Source organism: Entelurus aequoreus, linkage group LG06 (assembly GCF_033978785.1).
Source record: "Entelurus aequoreus isolate RoL-2023_Sb linkage group LG06, RoL_Eaeq_v1.1, whole genome shotgun sequence".
NCBI classification, from domain to species: domain Eukaryota; kingdom Metazoa; phylum Chordata; class Actinopteri; order Syngnathiformes; family Syngnathidae; genus Entelurus; species Entelurus aequoreus.
Genome location: NC_084736.1, coordinates 46,347,966 through 46,367,285, shown reverse-complemented (window position 1 = coordinate 46,367,285; position 19,320 = coordinate 46,347,966). Strand labels below are relative to the sequence as shown.

General features: G+C 41.1%; 1 protein-coding gene across 2 annotated transcripts in view; it reads left to right on the top strand.

The window, feature by feature from the left end:
* The window catches only part of riok2 (RIO kinase 2 (yeast)), a 14,439-nt gene extending 500 nt beyond the window's left edge, over positions 1–13,939 (top strand). For both annotated transcript variants that reach the window (XM_062050849.1, XM_062050850.1), the window contains exons 2-10: positions 147–285; positions 404–520; positions 5,070–5,245; positions 5,337–5,425; positions 5,514–5,705; positions 5,787–5,879; positions 10,357–10,776; positions 11,456–11,555; positions 11,681–13,939. In XM_062050849.1, the coding sequence (XP_061906833.1) occupies positions 147–285; positions 404–520; positions 5,070–5,245; positions 5,337–5,425; positions 5,514–5,705; positions 5,787–5,879; positions 10,357–10,776; positions 11,456–11,555; positions 11,681–11,842 (1,488 nt within the window). In that variant the 3' untranslated portion in view covers positions 11,843–13,939. The remainder of the gene's footprint in view (positions 1–146; positions 286–403; positions 521–5,069; positions 5,246–5,336; positions 5,426–5,513; positions 5,706–5,786; positions 5,880–10,356; positions 10,777–11,455; positions 11,556–11,680) is intronic.
* The last annotated feature ends 5,381 nt before the right edge of the window (positions 13,940–19,320 follow it).

The following is a 19,320-nucleotide window of genomic DNA, read 5'->3' as shown; positions in this document are numbered from 1 at the left end:
GAGAGGCGAATCATCTTCTAAAACAAACCGAACAGTCCAGTTGCAATCGATTTGAATGCCCTGAGAAAATTCAGTGTTTAATTTCTACCTGACCAAATTACGAAATAAAAACATTTTTCTCCATCTTGTAATGTCTGTTCATTTAGGTTGAGATGGGAATGAAGAACCATGAGATTGTTCCTGTGAGCCTCCTCTCTTCGATTGCCAGCCTCAAACATGGCGGCTGCAACAAGATCCTTCGAGAGCTCGTCAAACATAAACTTGTGGCCTACGAACGCACCAAGAGTAAGCTTTAATGGTGTTAAAACACGTTCCAGTCCAAGTTGTAAGAATGATTGATGGTACATTGAAGGAGTAATATTTCTTCAATGTGTTGTGTGCTTGTTTTGTCTTATTTAATCAGCTGTGCAGGGCTACAGGTTGATTTATGGAGGATATGACTACCTAGCCTTGAAGACCTTGTCCTCCAGAGATGTGATCACTTCAATCGGAAATCAGATCGGAGTAGGGAAAGAATCAGGTAAACTTATTACATGTGCAGTCAATGGCTCAGCTCAAAATTATTTATTTTAAATACATTTTTGTCATTTTACACTCACTTTTCTAAATAAAGGGAACTCGAAAAATGTCAATATTGGCTTAATTTTAACAGAAAATCTTACAATACATTAAACATATGTTTTCTATTGCACTCAAAGAACAATTTTAGAAGGTTAAAATATAAATTAAAAGGCATTAAAGGCCTACTGAAATGAATTTTTTTTATTTAAACGGGGATAGCAGATCTATTCTATGTGTCATACTTGATCATTTCGCGATATTGCCATATTTTTGCTGAAAGGATTTAGTGTAAAACAACGACGATAAAGATCGCAACTTTTGGTATCTGATAAAAAAAAAGGCTTGCCCCTACCGGAAGTAGCGTGACGTAGTCAATTGAACATATCCGCAAAGTTCCCTATTGTTTACAATGATGGCCGCCAGAAGTGAGAGAGATTCGGACCGAGAAAGCGACGATTTCCCCATTAATTTGAGCGAGGATGAAAGATTTGAAGGACTATGGGGAGTGGAAGCGATTCAGATAGGGAAGATGCTGTGAGAGCCGGGGGTGACCTGATATTCAGCTGGGAATGACTACAACAGTAAATAAACACAAGACATATACATACTCTATTAGCCACAACACAACCAGGCTTATATTTAATATGCCACAAATTAATCCCGCATAACAAACACCTAGTTGTTATGCTAGCTACTAGCTCGAGGTAGTTATAGCTCGAGCGGGTTATATGGACAGGATCCCGTATATATAACCCGCCAATACAATTCAAACACCTGCACAACACACACACTCACTCAGCCCAAAGAACCGTTCAACTAACCCAAGGTTCATAAAGCTTATATATTTAACCAAAGTTATGTACATGACACGCACGTACGGGCAAGCAATCAAATGTTTGGAAGCACGCGGGTGGGACCTGATATTCAGCTGGGAATGACTACAACAGTAAATAAACACAAGACATATAAATACTCTATTAGCCACAACACAACCAGGCTTATATTTAATATGCCACAAATTAATCCCGCATAACAAACACCTAGTTGTTATGCTAGCTACTAGCTCGAGCTAGTTATAGCTCGAGCGGGTTATATGGACAGGATCCCGTATATATAACCCGCCAATACAATTCAAACACCTGCACAACACACACACTCACTCAGCCCAAAGGACCGTTCACCTAACCCAGGGGTCGGCAACCCGCGGCTCCGGAGCCGCATGCGGCTCTTTGACCACTCTGATGCGGCTCAGCTGCATACTTGCCGACCCCCCCGATTTTACCAGGAGACTTATGGATCTCAGTGCCTCTCCTAGATAACTCCCAGGGCAAATATAATCCTATTTTCACTCTAATTACTAAATTAAGGGCGTGCCCTAATTGCACAGCAATAATTGTACCCTATAGCATTTACAAACAGCGTGCCAGCCCGGCCACATGTTGTATGTAGCTTTTACTTGCACACGTAGGAGACAGCAAAGCATACTTAGTCATCAGCCACACAGCTTACACTGACGGTAGCCGTACCGTATAAAACAACTTTAACACTGTTACGTTACAAATATGCGCCACACTGTGAACCCACACCAAAAAAAGAATAAAAAACACATTTCTGGAGGACATCCCACTGTAACACAACATAAACACAACACAACCAATACCCAGAATCCCATGCAGCCCTAACTCTTCCGGTCTAGATTATACACCCCCCCCCCCCCCCCCCCCCCCCGTGCGTCGGTTGAGCGGAAGAGTTAGTGCTGCATGGGATTCTGGGTATTTATTGTGTTGTGTTTATGTTGTGTTACAGTGCAGATGTTCTCCAGAAATGTGTTTGTCATTCTTTTTTGGTGTGGGTTCAAAGTGTGGCGCATATTTGTAACGTAACAGTGTTAAAGTTGTTTTATACGGTACGGCTACCGTCAGTGTAAGCTGTGTGGCTGCTGAACTAGTACGCCTTGCTGTCACTTACGTGAGCAAGCTGAAGCTGCATTCTACATTTGGCCGAGCAGATACATTGTTTGGGCAGGCTGTAGAGGGCACCAAAGGCAGTGCCATCACTCCCTGATATTCGGGAGTCTTCCGGAAATAATGAGAGGGTTGGCAAGTATGACGCTATCAAGCGCCATTGATTCAAATCTCGCGGGCCGCACTGACATCAAATTTCCATATTAAAGTGCGTGCCAGTGCGTGTGTCTGAGACCCCTGGTCAGCATAGCACAAAGCAATTAAAGCTTTGTATGCGGTGTTTTTCATTTTAAATTAAAATTTTTCTTTGTGGCTCCCATTATTTTCTTTAATTTGTGAAACTTGCCAAAATGGCTCTTTGAGTGGTAAAGGTTGCCGACCCCTGACCTAACCCAAGGTTCATAAAGCTTATATATTTAACCAAAGTTACGTACGTGACACGCACGTACGGGCAAGCGATCAAATGTTTGGAAGCGCGCGGGTGGGACCTTATATTCAGCTGGGAATGACTACAACAGTAAATAAACACAAGACATATATATACTCTATTAGCCACAACACAACCAGGCTTATATTTAATATGCCACAAATTAATCCCGCATAACAAACACCTAGGTGTTTGTTATGCTAGCTCCTAGCTACTAGCTCGAGCTAGTTATAGCAAGCGATCAAATGTTTGGAAGCGCAGCTACGTACTCACGGTATCGCGTCTGTGTATCCAAATCAAAGTCCTCCTGGTTAGAGTCTCTGTTGTCCGAGTTCTTCGATCTTGACTGCATCTTTCGGGAATGTAAACAAACACCGGCTGTGTTGTGTTGCTGACTTCCCTCGCAAAATATCCGCTTCGCACCGACAACTTTCTTCTTTGCTTGCTCAGCTTCTTTCTCCATAATGCAATGAACAAATTGCAACAGATTCACCAACACAGATGTCCAGAATACTGTGGAATATTGAGATGAAAACAGAGCTATTTCGTATTGGCTTCAATGGGGAAGCCATACCTCTGTTAAACTGGCTACGTCACGCGCATACGTCATCATACCGAGACGTTTTCAAGCGGAAGTGTGGCGGGAAATTTAAAATTGCACTTTATAAGTTAACCCGTTCATATTGGCATGTGTTGCAATGTTAAGATTTCATCATTGATATATAAACTATCAGACTGCGTGGTCGGTAGTAGTGGGTTTCAGTAGGCCTTTAAACACATTGGGCTTTTCCTGCTGCACTCAAAGAACAATTTTCCATTTTACATATAATCTGCCATAATCAAGGATTAGGTTGGAATAGAACAGAAAGTTTTACTGACATTATATTCAATTATTCATGATTTATGGTTGCCACTGCTGATCTGTGCTTTAAGAAAAATACAATTATTAATAAGTACAAATAACTAAACTATGGATAAAACTACACAGATAAGCCATGTAGCAGGTAAAACACACATTGTTAAAGATAAAACACAAATGGTAGGAATTTATTACAAAATGTAGTCATTTCACTTGCACTTGTTGACGTTAATTGTGCGGTATTAACTCCGCTAATATTTGGCATCAAGCCAAGCAGCCGTCTGCGTATTTACATGTGCACAGGAGAGGAGCTGGTTAATTTATGAGAATAGCGTACAGTATGTGTGTTTGCGAGAATGACGACGTGTTGGCTGAGTGACGTCAGTGAGTGAGTAGGCGGATAAAGAGCGAGAGAGAGCGCGCATGCACTGCGCAGTATAAGGATGAACGGGGCTCGTTGTGTCCTGCAAAACTAATAATAAAGCAACCAGGTTGTCACAAATCGGTGGTCTCGAATTCTAACCCGAAAGCGTAGCTTAGCAGACCCATTGTCGGGTAAAGTGAAGGGTGCTACCCCCGACAAAAACATTCGCCCTGGAAGGGAACATCTGCCCTGTGCTCCTCGACTACGGTCTGCATGGGAGCTGAACAGCAGGACAGGTGTAACAATTACATTATTACATGTCACTCCTTATAACTCCTTGTACAGATCTGAATGCTTATTATTTAAATGTATACATAAGTTTGAAGCAAAGGTGGTAATATTAATCGCCACGTTTTGCGAGGCGTGTTTTAAAGCCACACTTGCAGCGCGGCGCGTCGCTGTTTAAAGTGTCAGCTTCATAGTTAGTTTTGAAGCCCAAATACCTTCATATAGTGTTTCACTTACCCCCTTTGTTAACCAGTAGAATTTTATTTTTTTGCCATTCTTCCTCTCCAAAATGTTATTGCTTGTATGCAGTTTGTGTGTGCGTTTTGACACCCTCAACATCAAGCGCCTCGGCTCTGTAGTCACCGCCGCACAGCGGCATTTGGATGAAAGAACTGTACCGGTATTTTTCAAAGGCAGTATAGTACCGATTTCAATTCATTAGTATCGCGGTACTTAATTACTGTATACTGTACAACCCTACACCCATGTTAAAAGCACAACAATCAGGCGAAATAAGCTGTGGCCATTGGCCGCATTTAAGAGGTTGTTATAGACAAGGTTATAACATAACATTTTTGTGGCCACTAACAATCTGAATTTTTTCAGATATTTATATTGTGGCGAGTCCAGATGGGGAACAGTATGCCCTGAAGCTTCACAGATTGGGTCGTACCTGCTTCAAGAACCTAAAGAATAAGAGAGATTACCACAAGCACAGGAAGAACATGTCTTGGCTCTATCTCTCTCGCCTCTCTGCCATGAAAGAGTTTGCCTATATGAAGGTAATAGAAACCAAGGCTTGCTTTCTTAGTTTATAAAAAATATGTGTCAAGTGTAAGTGTGGTTTAATATACCAGCGTTCTCTTCCCCTAGGCACTTTACGACAGAGGCTTCCCTGTGCCAAAGCCTGTGGACTATAACAGACATGCAGTAGTGATGGAGCTCATCAATGGATATCCACTGTATGTAAAAAATCATCCTATTTCCTTACTTGAATTGAAGTCAGTCTCTTTACATATTCTCGATTTTGGTTATTTCCCTTCTCCTTAGGTGTCAGGTGCACGAACTGCAAGATGCGGCGGCCTTGTACAGCGAGTTCATGGAGCTCATCATCAAACTGGCCAATCACGGCCTGATTCATGGAGATTTTAATGAGTTCAATCTGATGCTCGATGACCAGGACCACATTACTATGATTGACTTCCCTCAGATGGTGTCCACCTCTCACGCTAATGCTGAATGGTATGAGCCAGTGTCTGCATGTACAAAATTAGCAAACATCTCAAATGTACCTTATGTAAAACCTTTTTTTCATGGCTGTAGGTATTTTGACCGTGATGTGAAATGCATAAGAGACTTCTTTGCCAAACGATATCATTACGAGAGCGAGCTCTTCCCAACCTTCAAAGATATCAGGTAATGTCTCACTGGTAAATAAAATATGACTCGAATGCTTTAAATACAAATGCAACATTATTAACTAGCATATTTTGGAGAGCCTTTAAAACATACATCTGTCATATTGGTATGTGCTTATATAATGTTGCTATTACATAGCTATCCATGTAGCACTTTATAGTGTTTTTTAAAAAAAAATAAAAGTTTTAACCTTTTATTGTGGTTGCGTGACAAGATGTGTTTAGTTTAGCAAATTGTTTTCAATAACAATAGGCTTATTGTTGCCCTAAACAAGATTTTATTTGTTTCCCCCGATTTCGGTCGTTAATATTACTTGTGTAACACTCTAGAGCAGGGGTGGGCAATTAATTTTTACCGGGGGCCGCATGAGCAACCTGAGCACTGCTGGCGGGCCACACCGACAATATTTCAATTAAATTTTGCTCAAATTATTTTGGATATACCGTAAGATAAATAATAATAATAATAATTTCATTTAGCCTAACTTAACTTTATACAAAAGCAGATTGCTTTTGATGGTTTTATTTTTAACACTGTCTTACACAACACTTCCTGATGTATAATACAATGCAAAAATGTCAATTGCTGTCGCTTTATCCTGCATCCTCTTTAAAAGTCCAACATTTTTCCCCGTCAGATTTGGACAACCATCTGTTGTCACACCTGCCAGCTTGTCCCATTTCAGTCCTAACATGTCCAAACACGCATTTACCTATGTGAACAAGTCATTACCTGTGGTTGTCTCTTTAATTGACTGCATGGCTGCCAGCTCCTCCGTGATTTGAAAGTCAGCGGTTATCCCACGTAAGAAGATGAGCAGCTGGGCGGTGTTACGTACATTGCAGCTCTCATCCAAAGCCAGCGAAAAACAGTCAAAGTCGGCCGTTCTGTTCTTCAGCTGAAGCTCCAAGTTTCCAGCGATGGTCTCAACCCGCCTCGTTACAGTGTGTCGGGAGAGTGACACTTTCTCAAATGTGCCCCTCTTCTCCGGGCATATCAGCGCAACAGAGTCCAATAAGCACTTCTTAATAAACTCTCTGTCAGAAAACGCCTTGCTTTTTCTGGTGATTTTGTGAGAAATGACAAAACTTGTCCTGATGGCTGCATCTCTGGGGGTGTGAAATTTGGCAAAAAGTCCTTGTTGGGTTTGCAGTTTTACCATCAACGCATCAGCATCCCTTGCGCACGCTTCATCAGACAGATTCCGGTATTTTTCCTCGTGCTTCATCGTGTAGTGGCGATTCAAATTATATTCTTTAAACACAGCAACCTGTGTACCACAAATTAAGCACACAGCTTTAGCTTTAATTTCTGTAAAGAAATACTTGGCAGTCCATGTCTTGTTGAAAACACTGAATTTGGCATCAACTTTTCTCTTTTTAGCGTCTCGGGGATAACCGGGCATCACTTGTCGCTGTGCACCTTCACTCACAGGTTACACACGGACATACGCCCATAAATAACACTTTTCAAAATAAAAGCAGCACAGTTGTATTGCACGCACGACATAGATGTTTTTTTTTATTTATTTTGTAATTTGTGATTGCCGCTGTTCACATTCACTCACAATCGCGCACAAGCAATCATTCACACGGAAGTAATACAAATAACGCTTTTCAAAACAAAAGTAGCACCGTTGTATTGCACACTCGACATAGATACTTTTTTAAATGTATTTTGTAATTTATGATTGGCCTCACGCGGGCCGGACAGGGACGCACAAAGGGCCGGATGTGGCCCGCAGGCCGCCGAATGCCCAGGTCTGCTCTAGAGGATATATGGCTGACTGCAGCCTAGTGAGTATTGTAATTAGGGATGCAAAGGGTGATTCAAAAATAATACGCCCAAATCATCACACATTTATTCAGTTCTAAAGCATTGTAATAGACTGAATCAATGGTCATTTGAAATAGGTTTTATTGTGTTACAATTTCACTGTTGTAGGTATGTAATCCTTTCGGCGCCGTTAAATTGCAGGAAAACCATGTGTTTATTTACCCTCAAAATGGCGACTCCTCAACAGAAGGCATTTTGTGTGCTTAAGTTTGCAAATACAAATGCCATTGCCACGGTGCAGTATGCTTTTAGAACGTAATTTGGCATTGATCCACCCCATCGTGAGAGCATTCGACGGTGGGTTCAACAGTTGGCAACAACGAAGAGACTGGCTGCTTGTGTAAAGGAAAGAGTCCTGGAAGACCATGTGTTTTAGAGGAGCAAGTGGAGAAAAATCACAATGCGTTTGAGGGGAGCCCGCGCATGTCTACACGTCGAGCAAGTTGTAAGCTTGCGATCCCTCAAACCACTGTCTGGCGTGTGTTAAAAAGACGATTACATATGAAACCATACAAACTTAGCCTTGTCCGAGCACTTACTAATAACGACAAGGAGATGTGAAAGAGATTCTGTGAGCCAATGCTGGGATGATTGAAAATGATGAAACTCTCTTTTAACGTCTAGTTTTTTGCGATGAAGCGACTTTCCATTTGTGTGGCACAGTCAATCGTCACAATGTGCGCATTTGGGGAGCAAGTCACCCACATGAAACAATTGAACATCCAAGAGATTCCCCTAAAGTGAGCATCTTCTGTGCTGTGTCTCAAAACAGGGTCTACGGTCCCCTTTTCTTTAAAGAAAACACCGTTATAGGACAAACCTATCTGTAAATGCTCTAAAACTGGCTATTCGCTTCACTTCAAGCAGATTCAAATGACTTCGTTTTTCAACAAGATGGCGCACCGCCCCATTTGCACCTCAAGGTTCGGAGTCCCCCAGTAGAACAAGGGAATCACCAGAGGGAGCACTCTCCAGTACTCCCTCTTGGGACTCCAAAAAGGGCGGGTACTCTGAACTGCTGTTTGGCATGTAAGCACAAACAACGGTCAGGATCCGTCCCCCCACCCGGCGGCGGAGGGAAGCTACCCTTTCATCCACCGGGTTAATCTCCAAGGTGCAAGCTTTGAGCCGCGGGACAACAAGTATTGATGTCGCCTCTCACTGATGGCAACGCCAGAGTGGAAGAGAGCCCAGCCACTATCAAGAGGACTGGCTGCAGATCCCTTGCTGTGCGTCGAAGTGAGACTGACTCCATCCAGCCGGAACTTCTCTACCTCGCGCGCCGGCTCAGGCTCCTACGCTCTCAGCGATGTGACGTTCCACGTCCCAAGAGCTAGCTTCTGTAGCCGAGGATCGGACCGCTAGGGTCCCTGCCTTCGGCTTCCGCCCAGCTCACAGAGCACCCGACTTCGATGCCCCTTTCTCTGGGTGGTTAGCCCATTGGAATGTGTATAAGAGATACAACCAACAAAAATGCAGTTCATTTATGTTTATAATTGGATATGAAAGATTATGTATTAATATTTTACAACTTACGAAGCGATTTGTATTTACTATAAATAATCAAATAGGAGCAATAAACAAAAGCTCTACATTACATCACTACATTGAAGCCCAAATACATTAAACATTCAATCAAATATGTTTAATAATCATGTGTTTATATTCCAGGTAATGACTTAAGTTTATATGAAAATGTAAAAAAATAGTTTGATAAGTCCAAGAGGAAAGAAAAGTGTTCGATATTTCCTAACACAGTGAAGCCAATTCAAAACTGTTATGCCGCTTTGGCATCAATTGAAAAAATAAACAAAATTCAATAAAAGGGCAAAAATATATATTTTTAAAACAACCGTTCTTTAGACATTACCGTATTTTTCGGACTATAAGTCGCAGTTTTTTTTTATAGTTTGGCCGGTGTTGCGACTTATACTCCGGAGCGACTTATGTGTGAAATTATTAACACATTACCATAAAATATAAAATAATATTATTTAGCACATTCACGTAAGAGACTAGACGTATAAGATTTCATCGGATTTAGCGATTAGGAGTGACAGATTTTTTGGTAAACGTATAGCATGTTCTGTGTGTTATAGTTATTTGAATGACTCTTACCATAATATGTTACGTTAACATACCAGGCACGTTCTCAGTTTGTTATTTATGCGTCATATAACATACACTTATTCAGCCTGTTGTTCACTATTCTTTATTTATTTTAAATTGCCTTTCAAAAGTCTATTCTTGGTGTTGGGTTTTATCAAATAAATTTCCCCAAAAAATGCGACTTATACTCTAGTGCGACTTATATATGTTTTTTTCCTTCTTTATTATGCATTTTCGGCCGGTGCGACTTATACTCCGGAGTGACTTATAGTCCGAAAAATACGGTATATCTTAAGGAAAAAGGGTTAGGCTACAATATAAACTTATATAGTACTGACATAAAGCTGTCACGATGATGGCGGTCGAAGCCATACTAAATTAAGCAATTATCTCTGTGCTTTTCAATGGACACATCTGCGATGCTGCTAAACTATTACAAAGGACATGTTGACTCACTAATGAATAGAAGTCCCCACGCCCCCCACAAGTATAAAGTCTTGAGATGAAAGCAATTTCTTTATTTTTGCAGACGCTCATGTTCTCTGGATGTTGAGGTCTCAGCAAGTGGCTTCACCAAAGATCTGGAAGAAGATGCTGCATTTCTACAACCGACTGGACCTGAGGGAGAGAATGATGATGAGGAGGATAGCAACGAAGAGGAGACCTTTGAAGAAGTAGAACAAAAAGAACAGAGTGTGGATGTAACAGAATACAATAATGCAGTGCTGGAACTTGAAGGCTTGAAAGTTAGCAATACAAAAACTGACATACAGGAGGAGGAAGAGGAAGAGAGTGAAACAGCAGAAAAAGAGGTTGAAAACAGTAAAGACAATGAGGACATGGCTGTTGAAGTGAGAACCAATGACAAGACTGTGAATGATTTGGGGGAAGATAACTTTCCAGAACTATCTGAACTTTCTTCATCCAACAAGGAGTTCAAACCTTTCAGGTAATGATGATGATGATGGAATGTTAATTTTTGTATGTCTCAGTATTTGTTTACCGGCGTATACAATACAGGTCAAAATTTTGGACACACTTTCTTATTTCAATGAGTTTTCTTTGTTTTCATGACTATTTACATTGTAGATTGTCACTGAAGGCATCAAAACTATAATACCTGTGAAGTGGAAACCATTTCAGGTGACTATCTCTTGAAGCTCATCGAGAGAATGCCAAGAGTCTGCAAAGCAGTAATCGGAGCAAAGGGTGGCTATTTTGAAGAAACTAGAATATAAAACATGTTTTCACTTATTTTGTTAAGTACATAACTCCGCGTGTTCATTCATAGTTTTCATAGGTTTTTTTTACGATGTAAATAAACATGAAAACACATTGAATGTGAAGGTGTGTCCAAGCTTTTGGCCTGTACTGTACATACTGTATGTTCACGTTTTGTGTCCATAACAATACCTGAAAAAAAAGCGAACTATTCTAATCTATTCTATTGCATAGTTTGATTTTTTTGACGGTATCTGAGAGAAGATTTAAGCCTCTTTTGCACTCAGCTAGTTCGCGCACACCACCACTGGTTTTCACTTTGGAGAAGAAGTCACGTGTCGGAATACAAACGATATCTGCAATGTGCTGCAATAGTAATCTTTTGTGCATTTGTTTGCAATTTGCAGAGACTCGGACAGCCTTCTACACATGGCCGAGCACAGGAGGAGGAGGACAGACAGTGAGGCTACAATGGGCAGCACAGGCAGCTGCTCCTCCATCCCACCAGTAAGTAGACACACACAAATCTGGCCAATTGTCTTGACGGTGTCAGTTGTGCGAAGGTTTGTCATGTGCCCGCCATGTCATTGTGTAGTAACCACCCACTGTTATATTTTGTGTGTGTGTTGCAGGAGGTTGTTCGTCAGAAGGTGCGGAGGCAGCTCACCAAACAACAGAAGTCGGCACTGAGAAGACGTCTGCAGAAGGGAGAGGCCAACTTGGTGACGCAGTCCAGGAGAGAGAATGAAAACAACATCAAGTCTAGCCTAGAGACCGCCAGCTTTTGGGGGTGATTCGGTCAACTGGTACTCTGCCGTCGTCCGGATCCGGAAAGTATTCAGAATGCTTCACTTTTTCCATATTTTGTTATGTTACAGCCTTATTCCAAAATGAAATACATTCATTTTGTCCTCAGAATTTTACAGACAATACCCCACAATGACAGTTTAAAAGTTGTTGGGTTTTTTTTCAAATTTATTAAATGTATTAAAAAAAAAAAAATCACATGTAGATAAGTATTCACTGCATTTGTGCAATACTTCGTTGATGCACCTTTGACAGCAATTCCAGCCTCAAGACTTTTTGAATACGATGTCACATGCTCGGCACAGATATCTTTGGGCAGTTTCGCCCTTTCGTCTTTGCAGCACCAAGCTCCATCAGATTGAATGTGAAGAGCTGGTGTTTATCCAGGATGTCTCTGTACATTGCAGTGTTCAGACTTGAGGCTGTAATGGCTGCCAAAGATGCATCAACAAAGTATTGAGAAAAGGCTGTGAATAATTATGTACATGTGACTTTTTTTTTTATAAAAATTTGCAAGCATTTTTTAAATAAAGAATTTCACATTGTCATTATGGGGTATTGTGTTCAGAATTTTGAGAACAAAAATGGATTTATTCCGTTTTGGAATAACAAAATGTGGAAAAAGTGAAGCATTGTATTTTGCCAGTAAGATCAGGCGCGCTGCCAGGAATTCTGGGCTTCATGAGAAAAAAATCGCCTTGAGCCCCTTATCAACTGAATTTTTGTCAATTGTTTATTTTTTTGGAATTGTCGTAACTTTCCCCCCACTATACGGCGCCCCTGAATGAGGTTACTCTGCATCTAGTTAAACACAATGTAAGTATGGAGTACTAGGTTGTATCATTCACAATCGTTTTTTCTCTGATTTTTAAAAGAAGGAACATTATTAAAAATATCTCCTGCAAAAATGTAATCCAACCTTTTAATCATTATTGGGAGCCTATTCCATGTCATGACAGATCAATACCTAACCTGAAAGTTAATCACCAGTTTAAATTTGTGTTAGAGTTCGTCCATCCTCGATCCTTCTAATCTTTAACACAAATATGAAGAACAACATGCTTCATAACGATGTGGCGTATTGTCATCAATTAACACAACAATTTTAACCCTCGTAGTTTATTGTGGACATCTTCATCCATACAGGTAAATTTTTGCATGATTTTTGCCATAACTTTGGTTGTGTTACTCCGAATGGAAATATTTTTTCCTAAGAGGATTTTATTCTCCGGGTTGCGGAGGAGACCCTGCCCCAAGTGGAGGACTTCAAGTACCTCGGAGTCTTGTTCACGAGTGAGGGAAGAGTGGATCGTGAGATCGACAGGCGGATCGGTGCGGCGTCTTCAGTAATGCGGACTCTGTATCGTTTCGTTGTGGTGAAGAAGAAGCTGAGCCGGAAGGCAAAGCTCTCAATTTACCGGTCAATCTACGTTCCCATCCTCACCTATGGTCATGAGCTTTGGGTTATGACCGAAAGGACAAGATCACGGGTACAAGCGGCCGAAATTAGTTTCCTCCACCGGGTGGCGGGGCTCTCCCTTAGAGATAGGGTGAGAAGCTCTGCCATCCGGGGGGAGCTCAAAGTAAAGCCGCTGCTCCTCCACATGGAAAGGAGCCAGATGAGGTGGTTCGGGCATCTGGTCAGGATGCCACCCGAACGCCTCCCTAGGGAGGTGTTTAGGGCACGTCCGACCGGTAGGAGGCCACGGGGAAGACCCAGGACACATTGGAAAGACTATGTCTCCCGGCTGGCCTGGGAACGCGTCGGGATCCCACGGGAAGAGCTGGACGAAGTGGCTGAGGAGAGGGAAGTCTGGGCTTCCCTGCTTAGGCTGCTGCCCCCGCGACCCAACCTCGGATCAGCGGAAAAAGATGGATGGAGGATTTTATTCATGTTCAATTTTAGATTTAGACTTAAACTAATGATTCACAAGGGCAATACCTTTTTCACAATAGCTCAGTTACAAGAAAAACGAATAAAAAGAACACTTAAAAGCACTAGAACATAGGTTCTCAAACTTTTTTCACCACGTACCACCTCAGAAAACACTTGGTTCTCCAAGTACCACCAATATATATATATATATATATATATATATATATATATATATATATATATATATATATATATATATATATATATATATATATATATATATATATATATATATATATATATATACACACTACCGTTCAAAAGTTTGGGGTCACCCAAACAATTTTGTGGAATAGCCTTCATTTCTAAGAACAAGAATAGACTGTCGAGTTTCAGATGAAAGTTCTCTTTTTGTGGCCATTTTGAGCGTTTAATTGACCCCACAAATGTGATGCTCCAGAAACTCAATCTGCTCAAAGGAAGGTCTGTTTTGTAGCTTCTGTAACGAGCTAAACTGTTTTCAGATGTGTGAACATGATTGCACAAGGGTTTTCTAATCATCAATTAGCCTTCTGAGCCAATGAGCAAACACATTGTACCATTAGAACACTGGAGTGATAGTTGCTGGAAATGGGCCTCAATACACCTATGTAGATATTGCACCAAAAACCAGACATTTGCAGCTAGAATAGTCATTTACCACATTAGCAATGTATAGAGTGTACTTCTTTAAAGTTAAGACTAGTTTAAAGTTATCTTCATTGAAAAATAAGGACATTTTAATGTGACCCCAAACTTTTGAACGGTAGTGTATATATATGTGTGTGTATATATATATATATATATATATATATATGTGTGTGTATATATATATATATATATATATATATATATATATATATATATATATATATATATATATATATATGTATATATATATGTATATATATATATATATATATATGTATATATATATATATATGTATATATATATGTATATATATATATATGTATATATATATGTATGTGTATATATATGTATGTATATATATATGTATATACAGTCGTGGTCAAAAGTTTACATATACTTATAAAGATCATAATGTCATGACTGTCTTTAGTTTCCAATAGTTTCTACAACTTTTTTATTGTGATAGAGTGATTGGAGCCCATACTTGTTCGTCACAAAAAAACATTCATGAAGTTTGGTTCTTTTATGAATTTATTATGTGTCTACTGAAAATGTGACGAAAAATGCTCGGTCAAAAGTATACATGCAGCAATGTTAGTATTTGGTTACATGTCCCTTGGCAAGTTTCACTGCAATAAAGCGCTTTTACAATAAAGCTTTTGGCAAGCTTCTGGTTGAATTTTTGACCACTCCTCTTGACAAAATTGGTGCAGTACAGCTAAACATGTTGGTTTTCTGACATGGACTTGTTTCTTCAGCATTGTCTACATCAGGGGTGGGCAATTAATTTTTACCGGGGGCCGCATGAGCAACCTGAGCACTGCTGGAGGGCCACACTGACAATATTTCAACTAAATTTTGCTCAAATTATTTTTGATATACCGTAAGATAGATAATAATAATAATAATATTTTCATTTAACCTAACTTATCTTTATACAAAAGCAGATGGCTTTTGATGGTTTTATTTTTAACACTTTCTTACACAACACTTCCTGATGTATATTACAATACAAAAATTTCAATTTCTGTCACTTTATCCTGCATCCTCTTTGTTGTAAAACCTTTATTTAACCAGATAAGAAAACGTTGTGAACGTAGCACGTACGCCTGTAAGGTGATTGGCGAAGAAGGAGGAAGCGTTGCTGTTGCGGAAATGAGGAGTGAGGATTGGTTTTCCTTTTGGAAAGAACGAGATAAGTTGAGCTGTGTTAGTATAGCATGCTCAATAAAAGTTTATAAAGTGCATCAGACTTGGTGTGCACTTCTTCTGGACGCTACAATTGATGTCAGAAGTGGGATGAAATGCCTCCCAGTTCGCCTTGCCATCAAACCTGGGAGTCTTCATTGAGGGCGGAATTCCCCCCGTGGCAAGCAGCGTGGCTGCACCTGTAAACGCTCTCTCTCTCTCTCTCTCTCTCTCTCTCTCTCTCTCTCTCTCTCTCTTTGCGGCGAGCTCCTCACGTGGCACGTACCTCCCGATGACGTAGCACACAAACAGTGCAGTATGCGCAAAGTTTTACTTCTGCCACCAATTGTAGCGTCCAGAAGAAGTGCACACGAAGTCTGACGCTCTTTTTAAACTTTTATTGAGCAAGCTATACTAACACAGCTCAACATATCTCGTTCCTTCCACACGCACGTCTCCTCACTCCTCATTTCCGCAACTCAAGAAGACAACATCTACTTCAGCAGGTCGTTACACTATATTCTTTAAACACAGCAACATGTGTACCACAAATAAGCACACAGCTTTACCTTTACTTGTCTTGTTGAAAACACGCCATTTGTCATCAACTTTTCTCTTTTTAGCGTCTCGGGGATAACCGGGCATGTCGCTGTGCGCCTTCCCTCACAGGACATACGCACATATAACACTTTTCAAAATAAAAGCAGCACAGTTGTATTGCACGCACGACAAAGATGTTTTTTTAAATTTATTTTGTAATTTGAGATTGCCGCTGCGCGCACGAGCATACGTCCACACGGAAGTAATACAAATAACGCTTTTCAAAACAAAAGCAGCACTGTTGTATTGCACACTCGAAATAGATGCTTTTTAAAATTTATTTTGTAATTTATAATTGGCCTCACGCGGGCCGGACAGGGACGTACAAAGGGCCGGATGCGGCCCGCGGGCCGCACAATGCCCAGGTCTGGTCTACATGTTCTCAATGGGGTTTAAAAGTCAGGACTTTGGGAAGGCAATTCTAAAACCTTAATTCTAGCCTGATTTAGCCATTCCTTTACCACTTTTGACGTGTGTTTGGGGTCATTGTCCTGTTGGAACACCCAACTGCGCCCAAGACCTAACCTCTGGGCTGATGATTTTAGATTGTCCTGAAGAATTTGGAGGTAATCCTCCTTTTCATTGTCCCATTTACTCTCTGTAAAGCACCAGTTCCATTGGCAGCAAAACCGGCCAAGAGCATAATACCACCACCACCATGCTTGAAGGTAGGCATGGGGTTCCTGGGATTAAAGGCCTCACCTTTTCTCCTCCAAACATATTGCTGGGTATTGTGGCCAAACAGCTCAATTTGTGTTTCATCTGACCACAGAACTTTCCTCCAGAAGGTCTTATCTTTGTCCATGTGATCAGCAGCAAACTTTAGAAGAGCCTTAAGGTGTCGCTTCTGGAGCAAGGGCTTCCTTCTTGCATGGTAGCCTCTTAGTCCATGGCGATGCAAAACACGCTTGACTGCGGACACTGACACTTGTGTTCCAGCAGCTTCCAATTCATTTCAGACCTGCTTTTTGGTGGTTCTCAATTGACTCTTGATAATCCTGACCAATTTTCTCTCAGTCAATCAATCAATCAACCAATGTTTATTTATATAGCCCTAAATCACAAGTGTCTCAAAGGGCTGCACAAGCCACAACGACATCCTCGGTTCAGAGCCCACATAAGGGCAAGGAAAAACTCACAACCCAGTGGGACGTCGATGCAGCAGGTGATAGCTTGCGTTTTCTTCCTGATTGTGGCAGGGACAAAACTGTGCTATGCACTTTATACTTACGAACAATTGTCTGCACAGTTGCTTTTGCCTACTGAAACCCACTACTACCGACCACGCAGTCTGATAGTTTATATATCAATGATGAAATCTTAACATTGCAACACATGCCAATACGGCCGGGTTAACTTATAAATTGCAATTTATACATCCCGCCACACTTCCGGTTGAAAACGTCTAGATATGACGTATGCGCGTGACGGAATCAGTTGATGCGGAAGTATTGGAACCCCATTGAATACAATACAAAAAAGCTCTGTTTTCATTTCAAAATTCCACAGTATTCTGGACATCTGTGTTGGTGAATCTTTTGCAATTTGTTTAATGAACAATGGAGACAGCAAAGAAGAAAGTTGTAGGTGGGATCGGTGTATTAGCGGCAGACTACAGCAACACAACCAGGAAGACAGAGATGGATAGCAGACGCGTTAGCCGGCGAACTCACCTTAACTTCCTCCGTCTCGCTGACCGCATCTGTGATCGGGGGAAGTCCTTCGTCGCACCGTCGATCGCTGGAACGCAGGTGAGCACGGGTGTTGATGAGCAGATGAGGGCTGGCTGGCGTAGGTGGATAGCTAATGTTTATAGCATAGCTCTGTGATGTCCGGTTGCTAAGTTAGCTTCAATGGCGTCGTTAGCAACAGCATTGTTAACCTTCGCCAGGCTGGAAAGCATTAACCGTGTATTTACATGTCCCTGGTTTAATAGTATTGTTGACCTTCTGTCTATCCTTCCAGTCAGGGATTTATTTATTTTGTTTCTATATGCAGTTAAGCACGATGCTATCACGTTAGCTCAGTAGCTAAAGTGTTTCGTCAATGTATTGTCGTGGAGATAAAAGTCACTGTGAATGTCCATTTCGCATTCTCGACTCTCATTTTCAAGAGGATATAGTATCCGAGGTGGTTTAAAATACAAATCCGTGATCCACAATAGAAAAAGGAGAGAGTGTGGAATCCAATGAGCCAGCTTGTACCTAAGTTACGGTCAGAGCGAAAAAGACATGTCTTGCACTGCATTCTAGTACTTCATTCGAACGTTCCTCATCCACGAATCTTTCATCCTCGCTCAAATTAATGGGGTAATCGTCGCTTTCTCGGTCCGAATTGCTCTAGCTGCGTTGAAAACAATAGGAAAATGTGAGGAGCCTTTCAATTGACTACGTCACGCTACTTCCGGTAGGGGCAAGGCTTTTTTTTATCAGATACCAAAAGTTGCGATCTTTATCGTCGTTGTTCTCTACTAAATCCTTTCAGCAAAAATATGGCAATATCGCGAAATTATCAAGTATGACACATAGAATGGATCTGCTATCCCCGTTTAAATAAATAAAAATTCATTTCAGTAGGCCTTTAAAGGCCTACTGAAACCCACTACTACCGACCACGCAGTCTGATAGTTTATATATCAATGATGAAATCTTAACATTGCAACACATGCCAATACGGCCGGGTTAACTTATGAAGTGCAATTTTAAATTTCCCGCAAAATATCCGGCTGAAAACTTCTCGGTATGATGACAGTTGCGCGTGACGTCACGGGTTGAAGCAGACATTTTGGAATAGCACGGTGACCAGCTTAAGTCGTCTGTTTTCACCACGTAATTCCACAGTATTCTGGACATCTGTGTTAGTGAATCTTTTGCAATTTGTTTAATGGACAATGAAGACAGCAAAGAAGAAAGCTGTAGGTGGGATCGGTGTATTAGCGGCTGGCTACAGCAACACAACCAGGAGGACTTTGAGTTGGATAGCTAGCCGCCGACCGCACCGATGATCGGGTGAAGTCCTTCGTCGCACCGTCGATCGCTGGAACGCAGGTGAGCACGGGTGGTGATGAGCAGATGAGGGCTTGCATTGGTTGAGAGCTAATGTTTTTAGCA